This window comes from Oncorhynchus nerka, linkage group LG24 (assembly GCF_034236695.1).
Source record: "Oncorhynchus nerka isolate Pitt River linkage group LG24, Oner_Uvic_2.0, whole genome shotgun sequence".
NCBI lineage: Eukaryota > Metazoa > Chordata > Actinopteri > Salmoniformes > Salmonidae > Oncorhynchus > Oncorhynchus nerka.
In genome coordinates this window covers 51,500,382-51,519,046 of record NC_088419.1, presented here as the reverse complement: position 1 = coordinate 51,519,046, position 18,665 = coordinate 51,500,382, and the positions used below count along the sequence as shown (strand labels likewise).

General features: G+C 46.8%; 1 protein-coding gene across 1 annotated transcript in view; it reads left to right on the top strand.

Annotated features, from left to right (window-relative positions):
- patj (PATJ crumbs cell polarity complex component) overlaps positions 1 to 18,665 on the top strand; it is a 205,433-nt gene that overhangs the window by 31,281 nt on the left and 155,487 nt on the right. Inside the window, exons 14-19 of the mRNA XM_065008500.1 lie at positions 793 to 969; positions 1,067 to 1,138; positions 1,327 to 1,536; positions 15,619 to 15,828; positions 16,201 to 16,323; positions 18,151 to 18,532. Coding sequence (XP_064864572.1) covers positions 793 to 969; positions 1,067 to 1,138; positions 1,327 to 1,536; positions 15,619 to 15,828; positions 16,201 to 16,323; positions 18,151 to 18,532 — 1,174 coding nt within the window. The remainder of the gene's footprint in view (positions 1 to 792; positions 970 to 1,066; positions 1,139 to 1,326; positions 1,537 to 15,618; positions 15,829 to 16,200; positions 16,324 to 18,150; positions 18,533 to 18,665) is intronic.

Sequence of the window (18,665 nt, the reverse complement as noted above, 5' to 3'; positions counted from 1 at the left end):
AGCAGAGGCAACCACCATGGCACAGGAGGGGGAAATCCTGGCATCAGAGGGGAGGAGAGCCAAATCCATGGATTAAAATGCCTGGTTTTGACACAACCAGAACCCTCTGTACTAGTATAGCGCGATCTACACCTGCGTTTTTCAAGCGTGTCTGTGAATTGAACGCAAGTCTCCCAGTAACACCGGAGGGTTAGTTAGGCCTGGTCTCCCCACATCGCTGGGCAAATGGCACGTACAGTAGCAGCCATCGCCGGGCTCTCCAGCCACTCCCGTGCAACTCATTCCATTAAACATCAATCAAGTAGCCCAGCGGCTCCCTGAGTCCCCCTCCATGAGAAATGTGCCATACCTCTGGGGTGGACCATCTGATCAGCACACACACACAGGCGAGAGCACGAACACACACCTACAATACACTCCCACACCTCCTTTGGGCTCCTACACCTCTGTTGGTTCACTTCACTACTAGAGAACCTATGTTGGGGGGTGTTTTGAAGTCACAAATGGACTCCATTCATTCCAGCCATAAACTGTTCATTAGCTTCATGTCTTATCTTCCCTTTTGAAAGCATAGCATAAGACCGTTGTCTTTGGTTCACCAGCATATACACAGTGGGCTGTGTATTTACTCAAAGTGTGTGTGTGTGCACGCTCTGCAGGTGAATGTAGTGCTTCTCTGTGTGTCTGCCTATTGCGAGGTGTGTGTGTGTGTGTGTGTATGTATGCCATCTTAAGTGAATATCATGTACAATGCACGTTTACTTAGGAAAGGTTGTGTGTGTGTGTGTCCAGGTGAACGGGGTGCAGCTGTACGGTAAGTCGAGGCGCGAGGCGGTGGCGTTCCTGCGTGAGGTTCCCCCTCCCTTCACCCTGGTGTGCTGCAGACACCTGACAGAGGACGACTCAGACTATCAACCAGACCGCCAAGACGACTATTGCTCGCCCAGCCCTGCCGTCAGCTTGTCTGAGGTCAGCACGCACACATACACAGGAACACTCACACACACTCCCAACTCAACACACACACAAATGATAGTCTTTGTCCTCCTGTGTTCTTCTAATCTAGCTTGAAACCAAGCTGTCCTCTGTGTTGATAAGTCAGGCCTACCTCCGGGACAATGACAGTGAACAACCTCCGGTAGGCTACTTCGTAACTTCTCCTCAAAATGCTGACTCATGCTGTATCGTACGACTCATAGACCAGGATAGGTTGGAGTCACTGTTGTAGCACTACAATACCCATAATGCTCTGCACACCATATCAGTATGTTCCTGAAGCTGACATTATGGTGTCAAAATGTGTGTATCCTCTCGTCCACCCACCAGGACCACGTGACCCTGCAGGAGGTGTCGGATGAGGAGCCGGAGGAGCCAGCGCCCACGTACCCCATCCACCAGGAGGAGATGCAGCAGGGGACGAGAGGGGAAGAGGAGGAGGATGAAGAGGGAGAGCTGGCTCTGTGGTCCCCGGACATTCAGTTGTTGGAGCTGGAGAAGGGAGAGAGAGGCCTGGGCTTCAGCATCCTAGACTACCAGGTAGGGAGTTGCCGCTGTACCACCTCCGCCCCTCTCACTCCTCTTCTCTCTACATCTCTCCAACTTTCTCCCCTTTGCCTCCCCTAACTCCTCTCCTCTGTCTTCCTCTCTTCTCTCTTCTCCTGTCAGCTCTCCCTCTCTTCCTTTAATTTGGGAAGGAATGTGAACTGTAGAAGGGAGAACATGAGAGCCTGATCTCCATACCAACATCGGTGACCCCTGCAAAGGGCTCTGCAGAAAAATTGATAAATTAATTAATGATGAGGCTTAGGGTGATGAAGGGCGGATGAGCACCGGTGAGGGTGCGAGCTCCAAGGGACTGTTTGAGGTCCCATCTGTGACCGGAGTGGGCTTTGGAAGGAGTGGGCTAAAGCAGATTAAAGCCTAGGTTGTATTCATTAGAGCACACGGTAGCACAGCGTTGTGCAACAGAAACCGAAAACAAGCGTTTTATTATTGGAACACGCCTTTGTATTCTCTCACCGTTTGTTTTTCTTCCCTTCGGTGCCTAATGAATACGACCCAGACCAAAGCCCAGTGGTGGATGAAGTACTCAATTGTCATACTTGAGTAAAAGTTAGATACCTTAATAGAAAATGACTAGTAAAAGTGAGTCACCCTGTAAAATACTACTTGAGTAAAAGTCTCTAAAAGTCTCTTTTCACCTGTCGTCCGATCACAGAAGGGAAGTGAAACGTGCATGGCAGTGTCACAAGCCATCGGGTTGAGGACAACAAAATGGAACGGTCTGTAGTTGGGCTTGGCAAGGTGCCGCGGTGTTACCTGGAGCCGGGCCAAACCCAGACATCACACCCGTCAGAGCCAGGCACCCAGCTCCGTCGTGTTTCACTGTGACTGGAGAGAATATGAACTGTAATTAATAAGGCCCTAACCACAGGCAGTATGCACAGTAGAACTGTAAATGCACTAGGATCACTACATTAGATCTTTGGGTGCTGTTCATTCAAAACCTGATAACCAAGTGTCCTTGATAAGTCATCTTTTCATTATAACAAAACGTAATTAAAACGTACTGTTAATATAAATATAATAAAAATGTGCCTCCGGTGTGAAACAAAGAACTGGCCAGTAAGCTCTCAAAGGCAAGGGAAGAAACCCCAGACTCTGTATATCGACGCATAGCCACTTTAACTCTACCTACATGTACATATTTACCTCAGTTACCTCGACTAACCGGTGCCCCCGCACATTGACTCTGTACCGGTACCCCCTGTATATAGACTCTCTACTGTTATTTCACTGCTGCTTTTTTTCCCCCCTCTTATTTTTTACTAAACACTTATTTTTTTTCTGACTTCCTTTTTTGATTTCAACTCAGGATTTTGCCTGCCAATATGAGTTCTGTTATACTCACAGACATCATTCAAACAGTTTTCTATTCAATACTAATAATAATATGCAAATATTAGCAACTATGACTGAGGAGCAGGCCGTTTTGATATGGGCACCTTTCATCCAAGCTACTCAATACTGCCCCTGCAGCCATAAAAAGTTAAGAGTATCTCTACCACTCCTGCTATCGCTAGAGAGTTGAAAACAGCAGGTCTGGGACAGGTAGCACATTCGGTGAACAGGTCAGGATTCCATAGACGCAGGCAGAACAGTTGAAACAGGAGCAGCCTGAGACAAGGCGAGTATAGCCCACAAAGATCTCCGCCACGGCACAACCCAAGGGGGGCGCCAACCCAGACAGGAAGATCACGTCAGTGACTCAACCCACTCAAGTGACGCACCCCTCCTAGGGACGGCATGAAAGAGCACCAGTAAGCCAGTGACTCAGCCCCTGTAATAGGTTTAGAGGCAGAGAATCCCAGTGGAGAGAGGGGAACCAGCCAGGCAGAAACATCAAGGGCGGTTCTTTGCTCCAGAGCCTTTCCGTTTACCTTCACACTCCTGGGCCAGACTACACTCTATCATATGACCCACTGAAGAGATGAGTCTTCTGTGAAGACCTAAAGGTAGAGACCGAGTCTGCGTCTCTCACATAGGTAGGCAGACCATTCCATAAAAATGGAGCTCTACAGGAGAAAGCCCTGCCTCCAGCTGTTTGCTTAGAAATTCTAGGGACAATTAGGAGGCCTGCGTCTTGTGACCGTAGCGTACGTGTAGGTATGTACGGTAGGACCAAATCAGAAAGATAGGTAGGAGCAAGCCCATGTAATGCTTTGTAGGTTAGCAGTAAAACCTTGAAATCAGCCCTTGCCTTAACAGGAAGCCAGTGTAGGGAGGCTATAGCACTGGAGTAATATGATCAAATAATTTTTTGAGCATGTCTGCGATACGGGAGTTGGCCATGTCCCGTTGTGAGAAATGGAATGACTATTTGAAATAGAACTTGTGGTTACTTCCATAACCCCGGTTCTTTGATAATAGAGTGAGATGTCTCATCGCTGCATTTCCCAGCTCGCAAGAGCGCAAGGAAGAGACGTGCTTGAAAATGACCAGAGGGCGGACGAGGGGCGCCTTATAACGAGGGAGGGGCTCCCCTCATTTGCCACTCGACCTGTCTGTCTTAGCCAGATGTTGTGTGATTGGGCCTTCCCAGTTGTGATCTGTCTATCAGCGAATCCCAATGTGAGACATCCAACTCTATTATCAGAGAATCGGGGTTACGGAAGTAACCCTAAGCTATAAGGTCCCTTGTGTTTCAGCGTAACCGTATCCTAGGGCCTTAAATCCTTAAATATAGGCATAGCTTCACCTCCAGGACCTCATTCACTTCCTATCCTTCTCTCCCTCTCCTCCATCCCTATATCGGCCAGCTGAGCCCTCACTCTCGATACCACTCTGCATGCCTGCCTGTCTGTCTGAATGTGACGATGTTTGTGTATATGTGCGCTAGTGCTGAGCTATTTAACCAACATTTTGGTTATTTGTATGTTTTTTTAAGACTGTTGTCCGACATCTGTTCAATTACTTGAATTCCATTTTGTTCTTTTTTTTCTGGGAGCTCAATGCACAAATCGCAAAGTTTCTCTAGAGGTAAATCAGATCCAGCGTGAACTGTGTAATGTAGTAGGGAGTTGTAGTTTCCAACAGATCAATATTTGACATAGTTTAGCGCATACAATGGGGTAATGAACTACAATGACCATCATCCATTGCACATCTACTTGTCTGGTGTTCTCTTTAACGACTGCTACGGGAGGGAGAAGATTGAGATTGTAAGGTGATGTAGAGTGCCGGTATCTCTTCCTGAAAATACATGATCTAAGTGATTTGATAGTTGGTATTCAGCAGTCATAAATGTATGCCTTATTTACTTTGAAGACTTACAAAATAGGAATTTTGTCCGACAACAGCTCTATAGAGATGAGATGATGACTTGGAATGAAATAATGAAGTCAACAAATAAGGCATACAGTGATGGTGATTAAGTGATAAGCAGTACTGGGCGGTCACTACCATCATGGGACTTGTATTAATTGTTTTGTTCTACATTACAGCATTCAACTCACGTAATGCATAGCGCATGTAAAGGTTACATTTTTAAATTTTATTATCCGAAAACATATTTATTTTTTAAATTAGCGAACCCGAAATCGAACCAACCTCATAAAGCACCAATCGCCCAGCGCTACCGTGCGGGAAAGTGGACCGCTAATGTATAGGTGAGGGGAATAGAAAGAAAAGTGGTCATTTGGTTTAAGAACAGGCCCAAAGTGGTGGTTCACATGATTCTAAGATAAGCTACCACATCACTGCATATACTTATTAAAGAATGAATTGTTTTTAGTTCCCACCATAACGAATAGGAATGAGAGGGAGTTTTGGCCATAGAAAAGTACATAAGTGTTATCGTACCACTACCACTGCTACATAGTTGAAGTAAGTGTCTGCCTTGCCTTATCTCTCTCTGTCTCTCTTTCACTCTCTTCTAATCCGTCTCTCGCTACAAGCCGAGGCAGTCTGCCCTGGGCGAGAGAGTGAATTGATTTTTTTTTGGGAGGGGGGGGGCAGCACCTACGTGTCTCCGGTAGAGGCTTTGGGCTGATGAGACTGAATGGGATCCAGTGCACTATTCAGTCTGCATCGCTACTGCCTGTAGACATACTCTGGGCGCTAGTCTGCTGTACTGCATGCCCTGGCTGGCTGGCTGCTAAACGAATGCTGGGGTCAACAGTCCACATCCAGTATCCCAAGAAATATACAGCACGATACATTCAAAACACACATACGACAATCGTATAGTTATTAGAAGTGCATGTAAAAACAATAAATAATAATAATAAAGTTTTGTAGTACTACTGGTTTACATTTATAAATGGCCTGTGTTTGATCTATCAATGTTACTGATTGGCTGGAGAGTACACACACCTGGTTCTTCAGGGAGAGCAGGGAAAAGGATGGGAAACCAGCAGGACCGTGGTCCTTCCAGAATTGGAGCTGTGTACTCCCGCTGTTTACTCACTTGTTTAGACAGTGTCTGTTCCTTCTCTCCTCTTTTCATTTTTCAAGAAATGTATCCAAGAGTTCAGACCTGAGGGTTATGGCACAAAGCCGGATCAGAGTTAGCCAGCTAACTTGCCTAAATATTCTGATAAAAAAAAAATAAAAAAAATGTATACAAAAAAATGTAGGCTTGAAATCGGCCTTGTCTAATTGAATCGACAAACAAAACAAAAAAAGATCAAATGTTTAGCTTATTTAATTTACCCCCAAAAACAATAGTTATTCATTTTTGCGTATCAAAGTTAGATGGCTAACTAATTGATCATGCTCTGTAGTATACCCCTCTGGTTTCCCAGAACTGAAGCAGACCTCCTCGGCGGTCACTGTCGCTAGTTATGCTATACATCACTTCATTATTTACATGTATGAAACGGACGACATCATATCATATGGCGTTACAACACGGCCAGCGACAGCAGCCGCACGCTCTCGTGGTCATTAAACTAGGAACATCCCGCCGGGAAGAGCTGCACGACCCGAATCAGACTGTCACACTAGTATTCATGTAACTGCTACAGCAAGCGGGTTTTTATATGTGACACGCGTGACGGCCATCATTATGAGTGATGGGCGAGGGGGGCTAATGATTGGGTGGGCTGTCTGTATCTCCTGTGTGTCTCCCATCTCCGGCACCCCTTAATGGAGATGAATGGCGACTTTTTGTGGTTTTCAAACTGTCTTTTGGTGGGGTGGACCCGGGCTTAGTTTCACTTCAGTGGGATCAGGTTTAACCCAGCTGTTCGTACGCTCCAGCCATTTAAAAGCAATTCTTCTTTTATTCTCCCCGGAGAGAGTTTGAAGAAAGCTGGCGTAATCCATGAATTCGTAGGATTTCTTTCTCAGTAAAGGATCTTGATTGAGGACCCTATGTGTGTCTTGGGTGAAAGTGAGTGTGTGTGTGTTCAGTGTCACTAGGTCCAACAGGGATCAAAGGGCAGCTTAGTGTTTTGATAACCTTTCACACACACACACACTACTGTATTTGAGCCGAAACAACTACTTGTCCTCATTGGCCTGTTCACCTCTAGTATACAATGGCGACATGTCAAAAGTTAACTTTTGTAAACCATTTCCAAAAAAGTGAAATAAGACGGAAGTTTCCTCTCCTTGTAGGCTGTGACCACAGCCAAATGTCATAGTGCACTACTTTTCGCCTGAGCCCTATGGCCCCTAGTCAAAAATAGTGAGCTACATAGGGAGTAGGGTGCCACAGACAAAATAAATGTACCTCAGACCTCATAAACCAATGGTTTGTTCAGTTTTACTTGTCTCTATATAAATCACAGTGTGTGAGACAGTGTATTAGGTTACGTTCCCGATGCGGGGACAAATATACATTACCTACATGGCCAAAATAATTCACTGTGAGAAATAAGAAGCGGAAAACTCCGTCTGAAATGGAATCCATTTATAATTTTCGCCGGGCACTAGAAAAATAGCCTCACCTGCACATCAATAGAGCGTTTAGTTTGGCCAGGCAACGATTTAGCCCAGAAGCATAAATCATTCTCTGGAATGTATTTATTTGTTATTACTTATTTATTCCGTTGTCTGTAGCTACGGTAGGATCCGATCAAAGAAATGTTATTTAAGTGAGTGGCCCACTGGTAAATAGCTGAGCAAGTTGGATTGAATTGGATGACGGTGGACATTAAAGCACGTTGTTGAAGAGCTACGTCACACACTGCAACGATGAACAGCAGTCTGCGCGGTGTTAGTCATGCTCACGGTCCTAGGATCAGATAAGCAAGCCCCAAAAGCTTAACTTTTAACCTTTTATAGAAGGAGGATTAGATCCTGGACCTGTGGTTAGGGGCACCTGCTCTATTATTTAGTGCGACTGTCGGTATGACACAGGTTCCCAGCATACACACAGCGGGGATGTTAAAGGACGAGGTGTGTGTGTGTGTGTGTGCAATTGCAGTGTGTGTGTAAGAGAGAGTTAATTTACAGCCTTTGTCAGACCTGCATTGACCATGCTGCATCTGGGCCAGTGTGTTGTACTGGAACACTCCGCACTAAGATTTACTGCGTATGTAGACATCCCATAAATACTTGAATACATTAGGTCAACTACCACCGGTCACTATAGACCCCTACATATCATGTCCAAATATGCATGTCAAAATGCGTTCATTAACACAAACCGATATAAAAATATATTTGTATGTTTATCCCCCCCCGGTAAAATAAGGGATAAATAAATTAGGACTTTGGTGAAGCAAAAGGTTTAATCTCAAAACAACATTCTCACTTGACTTTATTCCCCTCTTACTACCCCTGACTTTGCTGATAACTTTTTTGTTATTGAGGGAGAATGGACTTACTATCACTGTGATATGTGGTTGTCCCACCTACTGATCTTAAGATGAATGCACTTGACTGTAAGTTGCTCTGAGTAAGAGCGTCTGCTAAAGGACTCAAATGTAAACAATCTTGCCAAGCACTGCAGTGAAAGGGTTAACTGGTATCCTAGCTAGCCGTTCCGCTAATCTTGTCTCAGTCACTGCTTGTGGCTTAGTCATCCACCGCATACCAACCTGAGATTCTCAGCCCGTTTCAAACTCTTCGTTCTCCTCCAGAGACCAACCACGGAGGGAACAAAAAACAAACCCAGAGAGACAGTCCGGCTGAGATGGATGAGCAAGAGCGAGATCGAGAGTCAAAGAGATGGATGGAGAGAGCGGGATAGAGAGAGGGGGGTGGAGGAAGGCAGATGGATGTAGAGAGAGGGATGGGGGGTGGGGAGATGGATGGATGGATGGATGTATGGAGAGCGAGAAGGGGGAGATGGAGGAAGGCAGATGGATGGAGAGGGGGTGGATGAAGGCAGATGGATGGAGGAAGGCAGATGGATGGATGGAGAGAGGGGGGTGGAGGAAGGCGGCTGGATGGAGAGGAGGGGTGTGGGGGCAGATGGATGGGATGGAGGGAGGGGGCATTTAGGATGAGATGGATGGAGGGAGATGGGGGGGCAGATGGATGGAGAGAGGGGGTGGAGGAAGGCAGATGGATAGAGAGAAGGGGTGGAGGAAGGCGGATGGAGATGGGGGTGGATGGAGAGTGGGGGATGGAGGAAGGCAGATGGATGGAGAGAAGGTGGGATAGATGGGAGGCAGATGGATGGAGGGGGATGGAGGAAGGCAGATGGATGGAGAGAGGGGGTGGAGGAAGGCAGATGGATGGAGAGGAGGGGGTGGAGGAAGGCAGATGGATGAGATGGAGAAAGGTGGATGGAGGGAGGGGGATTTAGGAAGGCGACTGGATGGAGAGAGATGGGGGGGCAGATGGATGGAGAGAGGGGGATGGATGGAGAGGGAGAGGGGGGTGGAGGAAGGCGGATGGAGAGAGGAGGGGTGGGGGGGCAGATGGATGGAGAGAGGGGGTGGAGGACGGCAGATGGATGAAGGCAGATGGATGAGATGGAGGGAGGGGGATTTAGGAAGGCGACTGGATGGAGAGATGGGGGGCAGATGGATGGAGAGAGGGGGTGGAGGAAGGCAGATGGATTGAGAGAGAAGGGGTGGAGGAAGGCGGATGGAGAGTGGGGGGTGGAGGAAGGCGGATGGAGAGTGGGGATGGAGGAAGGCCGATGGATGAGATGGAGGAAGGCGGATGGAGGGAGGGGGATGGAGGAAGGCAGATGGATGGATAGATGGGAGGCAGATGGATGGAGGAAGGCAGATGGATGAGATGGAGAAAGGCGGATGGAGGGAGGGGGATTTAGGAAGGCGACTGGATGGAGAGAGGGGGTGGAGGAAGGCGGGAGAGTGGGGGTGGAGGAAGGCGGATGGAGAGTGGGGGGTGGAGGAAGGCGGATGGAGAGTGGAATGGAGGAAGGGGATGAGATGGAGGAAGACGGATGGAGGGAGGGGATGGAGGAAGGCAGATGGATGGAGAGAGAGGTGGGATGGAGGAGATGGATGGAGAGAGGTGGGATAGATGGGAGGCAGATGGATGGAGAGGGGGTGGAGGAAGGCAGATGGATGGAGAGGAAGGGGGGTGGAGGAAGGCAGATGGATGGAGAGAGGGGGTGGAGGAAGGCATATTAATAGAGGGGGTGGGGGAAGGCAGATGGATGGAGAGAGAGAGGGGGTGGAGGAAGGCAGATGGATGGAGAGAGAGAGGGGTGGATGGAGGAAGGCAGATGGATGGAGAGTGGGGGGGGCAGATGGATGGCAGGGCAAGAGTTCCAGGAATTGCGTTGAGGGTGATTTGCAGAGGAGCTGAAGCGTCACTCATGCAGACAGACCGGCAGAATAGTAGTGGAGCAGACAGATGACTGGACGTTGGTAGTTCCAGATGGACTGTCTGTTAGTCTGACGCCATACCGCCCCACCACTACCCCACCACAAGGCCTGGCACACAGCAACAGCCTTGGCCTATTGCCGGTACTCCTGGAGCCCTCTCTACAGCCACAAGCTAACATGGCTAACTAGCAGGTCTTGGCTGGGGGAAGATTAAGGAAGGGGTGAGTTATCCCCCATACAATACAAACCACAGTTGGGGTTGTGTAAAGGGTTGCTCTCTGTTGGAAGAGCTCTGGTTGCTCTCCTTGTTACTGAGATTACAAGATTATTACACTTGCCCGATCACGCTCATTTCCTGCTGTCAGTGAAAGATCTCTAGTGTCTAAGATCCGTAGTAGTCAGACCACCCAATATAAAGCAGTCTTCTCCTGTGGGGCCCTATTTTGACAACACAAATAAGCGGGTTTCAAGTCCAATGGGTCTGTGATAGCCAACTACGAATAATAGCCGATTGTTTTGGAGTAAGCTCAAACTGTTGGCCCTAAAATGTTCTCTGTTCGATCAGGAACTGAAAGTATTTGCCTCGAGTAGTTTATGGCGTCATGAAGTCTTGTGGCATTGTTATGTACACAGTAAAAACGTTCTGTAATGTAGCACACATTGTCTGGTAACAACTTTTACTGCAGAGAAAAGGGACAGTCATAGTGCGCGACCCAACGCCATAAACCCACTGCTGGAGTTGTCATTTATTACGTCACAAATGGCACCCTAATCCCTACATAGTGCTCTACTTTTGGCCAGAGCCATGTTCTTTTGGGTAAGAACTGACCTCAAGGTTGTTACATGGAGAGCAGCTGTTCCCTTTACCAGAATCACCCCCCGACACCCCTTCAACCCGGTGAGACCCAATTTTTATTAGAGCCTTAAATCTCCTCCGCACTTGAGCAGAAACATAAATAAGGAATGACTAACTTATTTCAAGCTGACAGGCTTGGACGTTGGGCCCATCTCTCTCGCTCCCCCTACTTTAAGAGCCACTCTGCTGACATCACCGGGCCTGTATGACGAGTGTGTGTGTGTGTGCGCGTCTGTGTTTTCTGAGCATGTTTGTGTGTGTAACGGGGGCGAAGCGAGGTGAAACACGCTTGGCTGAAACTCCAGAGCCGGACAATGCGGCCTGTGTCTCTGGAAAGGACCAGCTGGAGTAGAACTTCAACCCCCATCCCGTCCCAACTTTTTTCCTTTTTTTTTTTTTTTTTCAACCCTGCTTCGTTTTATTCTTCCTCTACTTCTCTATTACACTGATCCCAGTGCTTGTTCTCCTTTCCAGGCCTCAGTTCACCTCTTCCCCTGCATTCTTCTCTCTGTCTCTGTCTCTCTGCAGTATAGTGGGTAATCACAGGGTTCAGTACAGTAATTGGACCTGGAATTTTGTAGATTGCTGCCTGCCCCAGTTCTGTGATGAATCTTGATAATAGGGCGTTGTTCTGTTCTGGTCTTGTTGGTGTATAGTGTGTTAGGCCCTCTTTCCACAGGAGGCAACCGGTTCTGTTGGTAGGAGTCTCCCCTGATCACTGACCTGGGATCAGATATTGTTTCATCCTGCTAATGGTTAAATGAGAAGAAATAAGGATTTCGTCTGGGTAATCTGATCCTATAGCTTTGGTTAGAGGCAACTTATTTTTTCATCTGAAGAATGGCATAGTGTAGAGGCCGTGCCACTTGATGGAGAAACTCTGGAACCAGGTTGCTGGGCGTGTGTGTGTGTAGGAGCATGTGACTGTGCATCTGCGTGTGCGCACGTGTATTTGCATGCGTGCCATGTTCTGCTATGGCCTTACAATCTGTGAGCCCTCATGTGGGCACCCAGTCATGCCCCTTCCCCCCCAACATGCCTCTGCTCTCCTCCCTCAGGAAGTCCCTGTCAGCATTCCTTATCCTCTGCCCATTTCTCCCCTTCCCACCTGTTCAGCGCCACACACACTATGATGGGATTTGAATTTGGATGCACACACACAATCATGCATGTACACACTAGGATGCGCAATCAGACACACATACACACACACACACACACACACACACACACACACACTTGATCCCTCTCGCCGCTCTCCACAGATAATAATAGTTATAACTCCTTCTCTCTTCCCGTAGACAGATAGCTGTCCCTGACTCTTCCCCGCTAATTAGCCTTGTACAGCTTTAGTTTTTATATCGAAATAACCACTTGTTAATCACTTTTATAACCGGCGCTAGTCACATAAAATGCCGCCCGTATGGGTCGTCAAATGTATTGTGGGAGGCATCAAATTGGTGCTGAATTGCATTTTTATGGCTCGGGCTGTCCGGGCCGTGATTGATACCAGTCACACTTGGGATGAGAGGGGAAGTGTGGCTTTGTTGGGCACTTCGATACATTTTACGTAACTGTCTGTAGGACGGTGATGGAGTGAGCAGAGCTTTTTTACTAGTGTTCTCATAATTCCCAATGGCTCAGCATGGGGCTAGGCTTGCAAACCAATCAGGCGAGTTTAATTTTAGGTCAGACCGAGCACAGGGTGGGCAGGATTTTCACTTTTGGGACTATTCCATTGGTTCCATTCCCCCCCCCCCCCCCCCCAGGTGAGCTCTATCAATCGTACCTAAAGTATTTCAAACAAAATTAGTTGGACCAATGTCTGCTTGCAACACCCAGGGTTGTGCTTCCGGTTCAGTTACAGTGAATTCCCACCTAGACAGTAAATGTGCATTGTAACACTTATATCGACCAGTTACGTGCTCAGCAGTCCGTACAGCTCATGCCTCACATCAGCCTGTACAAATGCACTCGAACAGGTGTTAGTCCCAAATGGCACCCTATTCCCATTGCAGTGCACTACTTTTGACCAGGGTCCTTTGGGATAGGACCATGATGCAAAACACACTGGTGGTTCATTGGGACAAGGAAGTGTTGCCAGAGTGTCTCGAGGCGCCATGGTGTTGCCTGTGTTTTGTGTTGAGGTGATTTCTGACTTTGTTTTGGCTGGCCGTGCCAAGCCTCCTTCCTGTTGTGTTCCTGTACTGATGGAGTCAACAGGCCTCCGAGATGGATGGAACTTGGGCTGAAGACATACTGTAGACACACTGAGACGTAAGCACACACACACAAAGGAAGCGCACACGTTTGTTTTACTATCCTTGTGAGGACTTCTGGTCCCCACAAGCGTAGTCAAACCTTAAAAACACACACACACCCTATACAGTGGGGCAAACAAGTATTTAGTCAGCCACCAATTGTGCAAGTTCTCCCACTTAAAAAGATGAGGCCTGTAATTTTCATCATAGGTACACTTCAACTATGACAGACAAAATCCAGAAAATCACATTGTAGGATTTTTAATGAATTGATTTGCAAATTATGGTGGAAAATAGGTATTTGGTCAATAACAAAAGTTTATCTCAATACTTTGTTATATACCCTTTCTTGACAATGACAGTGGTCAAATGTTTTCTGTAAGTCTTCACAAGTTTTTCACACACTTGCTGGTATTTTGGCCCATTCCTCCATGCAGATCTCCTCTAGAGCAGTGATGTTTTGGGGCTGTTGCTGGGCAAAACGGACTTTCAACTCCCTCCAAAGATTTTCTATGGGGTTGAGATCTGGAGACTGGCTAGGCCACTCCAGGACTTTGAAATGCTTCTTACGAAGCCACTCCTTCGTTGCCCGGGCGGTGTGTTTGGGATCATTGTCATGCTGAAAGATCCAGCCACGTTTCATCTTCAATGCCCTTGCTGATGGAAGGAGGTTTTCACTCAAAATCTCACGATACATTGCCCCATTCGTTCTTTCCTTTACATGGATCAGGTGTCCTGGTCCCTTTGCAGAAAAACAGCCACAAAGCATGATGTTTCCACCCCCACGCTTCACAGTAGGTATGGTGTTCTTTGGATGCAACTCAGCATTCTTTGTCCTCCAAACACGACGAGTTGCGTTTTTACCAAAAAGTTATATTTTGGTTTCATCTGACCATATGGCATTCTCCCAATCTTCTTCTGGATCATCCAAATGCTCTCTAGCAAACTTCAGATGGGCCTGGACATGTACTGGCTTAGCAGGGGGACACGTCTGGCACTGCAGGATTTGAGTCCCTGGCGGCGTAGTGTGTTACTGATGGTAGGCTTTGTTACTTTATTCCCAGCTCTCTGCAGGTCATTCACTAGGTCCCCCCGTGTGGTTCTGGGATTTTTGCTCACCGTTCTTGTGATCATTTTGGCCCCACGGGGTGAGATCTTGCGTGGAGCCCCAGATCGAGGGAGGTTATCAGTAGTCTTGTATGTTTTCCATTTCCTAATAATTGCTCCCACAGTTGATTTCTTCAAACCAAGCTGCTTACCTATTGCAGATTGTCTTCCCAGCCTGGTGCAGGTCTACAATTTTGTTTCTGGTGTCCTTTGACAGCTCTTTGGTCTTGGCCATAGTGGAGTTTGGAGTGTGACTGTTTGAGGTTGTGGACAGGTGTCTTTTATACTGATAACAAGTTCAAACAGGTGCCATTAATACAGGTAATGAGTGGAGGACAGAGGAGCCTCTTAAAGAAGTTACAGGTATGTGAGAGCCAGAAATTTTGTTTGTTTGTAGGTGACCAAATACTTATTTTCCACCATAATTTGCAAATAAATTCATTAAAAATCCTACAATGTGATTTTCTGGATTTTTTTTCTTCTCGTTTTGTCTGTCATAGTTGAAGTGTACCTATGATGAAAATTACAGGCCTCATCTTTTTAAGTGGGAGAACTTGCACAATTGGTGGCTGACTAAATATGTTTTTGCCCCACTGTATTAGACAGTATAGCTGGAAAAGCATAATCCACTGTGCTCAACTGCATCATCAAGGAAAAAATCAACAGCTTCTCCTCAGAACAGCACCGTTCACCTTATATGCTTTATTGGCTATGGACTGTTCAAGGACACGGCCAAAGTGCTTACTGTTAGCGAAGTAAAGTGACTCGTCAGAAACCTGTCACATTTTGAGTGAAAGATGGAGACATCTTTTCTGTAATTACCCTCTGCTGTTTCTACACACACACACACACACCTCACTTGGCACAGGGGGCAGGAATCGTTGTAGTATACTTCAGCAGAATGGTTTTGTCCAACTCATCAGTTGCTTTAAATCTGTAAATGAGAAGCCAGCAAGACATTGCCCTTATGTGCTGTGTAAGTACATGTGAGTATGTGTGTATATGTTAGTGTTTGCAGGCTTGCATATTACTGTGTGTTCATATGAGTTTCGTTCATGTGTGTGTATGTCTCTCTTTCTCTCTCCTCACTCACTCACTCACACATTTTTCTCCTGGTCTGTGTCGCCCTCTGCAGGATCCTCTGGACGTTGCGCGCTCCGTCATCGTCATCCGCTCGCTGGTGCCCGGCGGCGTGGCAGAGTGCCATGGGGGCGTGCTCCCCGGGGACCAGCTGGTGTTTGTCAACGACACCTACCTGGACACGTGCACCCTGCCCCAGGCCGTGGAGGTGCTCAAGGCCGCCCCGTCTGGAACCGTCTACTTGGGCATCTGCAAGCCATTAGTGGTATGTACCGCGGTGATGTGTCGGGGACTGGATGTAAGTAGATTTGTTATGACCGGGATAATGCACATTAAATATTTCACACTTTTGTTGTTGACATTTATTTTCCCATTTCCTTTTTGCTTTACTTTTTGTGTTCTTTTAAAATTGTTTTAAAAGGTGTTGGTGCTTGATGCCACATATTAGTGACGCTATTGACTTGTGATGGAATTTTACTTTTTTATTTTTGAAGAACCTAGTTATCCAAAAGAAACATCTGTTGCAGGGGCGTGATGACCTGTTTTCAGCTCCGACAGTATATTGAGAGTGTGTAGTCTTATAGGAAATCCTGACCGTGTGTGAATGGTGCCCACCTGTATGTGTGTCTCCTTCAAGATGGAAGGAGCAGAGGAGAGGGGACATGGGGACCTGGCGCTCCGGGGGACAGAGGGACAGAGCACGGGCCGAGAGGAGAGTGTGTCCCTCTTGTTTACACACTCACTCCTGCCTGTTTCCAAGGTACTGTTGTAATAGCACCACGGGAGTATGTTTACATTACAGCACTTTTTTTTAACATTACGCTCAAAGCTCTAATATCAGGATTATGATCACTACATAACAAACAGAAGGAAGTGTAACCCTGGCTAAGTACCCCTGGCTTAGCTTTGATAAGCTGCCACTAGTATTGGGTATGCGAAAGCGAACGAGACCTGGCCCTTCATTGCTCTTCGAAGCTGTTTGTCACACATCAGAAGGCTCTGATAGCAGTGATAAAACGGTCAGGTAGTCTTTTGACACCCGAGGTCACTACTGACCTGAGTGATGTTGGGTGTGTATTCGGTTGGATCGACACTACCGTTGAAAAGTTTTACAACACCTACTCGTTCAAGCGTTTTTTCAATCATTTTTCAAAACTTTTTTTCTACTTTGTAGAATAGTAGTGAAAACATCAACTATGAAATAAAACATATGGAATCATGCATTAAACAAATCAAAATATGTTTTAGATTTGAGATTCTTCAAAGTAGCCACCCTTTGCCTCGATGACAGCTTCGCAGACTCTTTGCATTCTCTCAACCAGCTTCATGCGGTAGTCACCTGGAATGCATTTCAATTAACAGGTGTGCCTTCTTTCCTACTTAATGCGTTGTGACAAGGTGGGTGGTATACAGAAGATGGTCTTTTACCAAATAGGGCTAAGAACGGCTCAAATAAGCAAAGAGAAGCGACAGTCCATCATTACTTTAAGACATGAAGTCAATACGGATTTCAAGAACTTTCAAAGTTTCTTCAAGTGCAGTCGCAAACACCATCAAGTGCTATGATGAAATTGGCTCTCATGAGAACCGCTGTAGAGGATAAGTTCATTAGTTACCAGCCTCAGAAATTGCAATAAATGCGTCAGAGTTCAAGAAGCAGACACATCTCAACATCAACTGTTCAGTGGAGACTGTGTGAATCAGGCCTTCATGGTCAAATTGCTGCTAAGAAACCACTACTAAAGGACACCAATAAGAAGAAGAGACTTGCTTGGGCCAAGAAACACGAGCAATGGACATTAGACTGGTGGAAATGTGTCTTTTGGTCTGGAATCCAAATTAGAATTATGCTTTTCATGTGACACTGTCTGTGATTTATTTAGAATTCAAGGCACACTTATCCAGCATGGTTACCACAGCATTCTGTAGCTATTTGACCAAGAAGGAGAGTGATTGAGTGCTGCATCAGATGACCTGGCCTCCACAATCCCCCTACCTCAACCCAATTGAGATGGTTTGGGATGAGTTCGGACCGCAGAGTGAAGGAAAATCTGCCAACAAGTGCTCAGCATATGTGGGAACTCCTTCGACTGTTGGAAAAGCATTCCAGGTGAAGCTGGTTGAGAGAATGCTAAGCGTGTGCAAAGCTGTCAAAAAGGCAAAGGGTGGCTATTTGAAGAATCTCAAATATAAAATATATTTTGATTTGTTTCATTATTGGTTACTACATGATTCCAAATGTGTTATTTCATAGTTTTGATGTCTTCACTATTATTCTACAATGTAGAAAATAGTAAAAATAAAGAAAAACCCTTGAATGAGTAGGTGTTCTAAAACGTTTAGTGGTAGTGTAGATATATGCAGTGGTTGGACAAACAGGTTGTTCTTGAAGCATCTTTTGTAACCACTTAATACCACCTTCACCCTTCTATTCCTTAAAGACTTGGCCCAATTCAATCTTTTGCAGTTGAATTGAAATCCCACTGTTAACTTGTATCATAGATATGAAAAACATCACACCCGCATGCTTTCCCTCTTGCTAACATTGTCATTGGATATTGACACAATTGTGTGTGTGTGTGTCCAGGGCTTTGCTGATGGCTCCATCCTCCCGGAGGATCTTGGACAGGAAGAGGACGAACGCGAGCTGATCCTGGACGGTAGCTTCCCTCGCTACACCTCACCTTTGACCCCTGCCTTGACCCTTAACCCCACCCCTACATTGACCACTAGGAGCCTTAACCCCACCCCCACTCCCACCTTGACGCCCAGCCCAAATGGAGAGGAGAGGGAGATGGCTGTGGATGATGAAGAGGAGGATAGAGTGGAGGATAGGGAGGGGCAGGTGGTCGACCCCTACCCCAGAAAACCCCCACCTTCGTGGGGAGAGTGGGCGAGAGACAACGGAGGCCCCGTCCCGCCGGCCTCTGTCCACTCTGGAGCTCAGGAAAAGGTGAGTGCGCCACTGTGTTGTGCGCTGGCAAGTCAGGCGAGAGATGCCTGGCTTCCACCTCTAGATCTATGCCAACAAGGTACTGCTGTAACACACCTGACTCCACTCATCTCATGCAGTCTTCAAGACCACTGTTACTGTTGAATCAG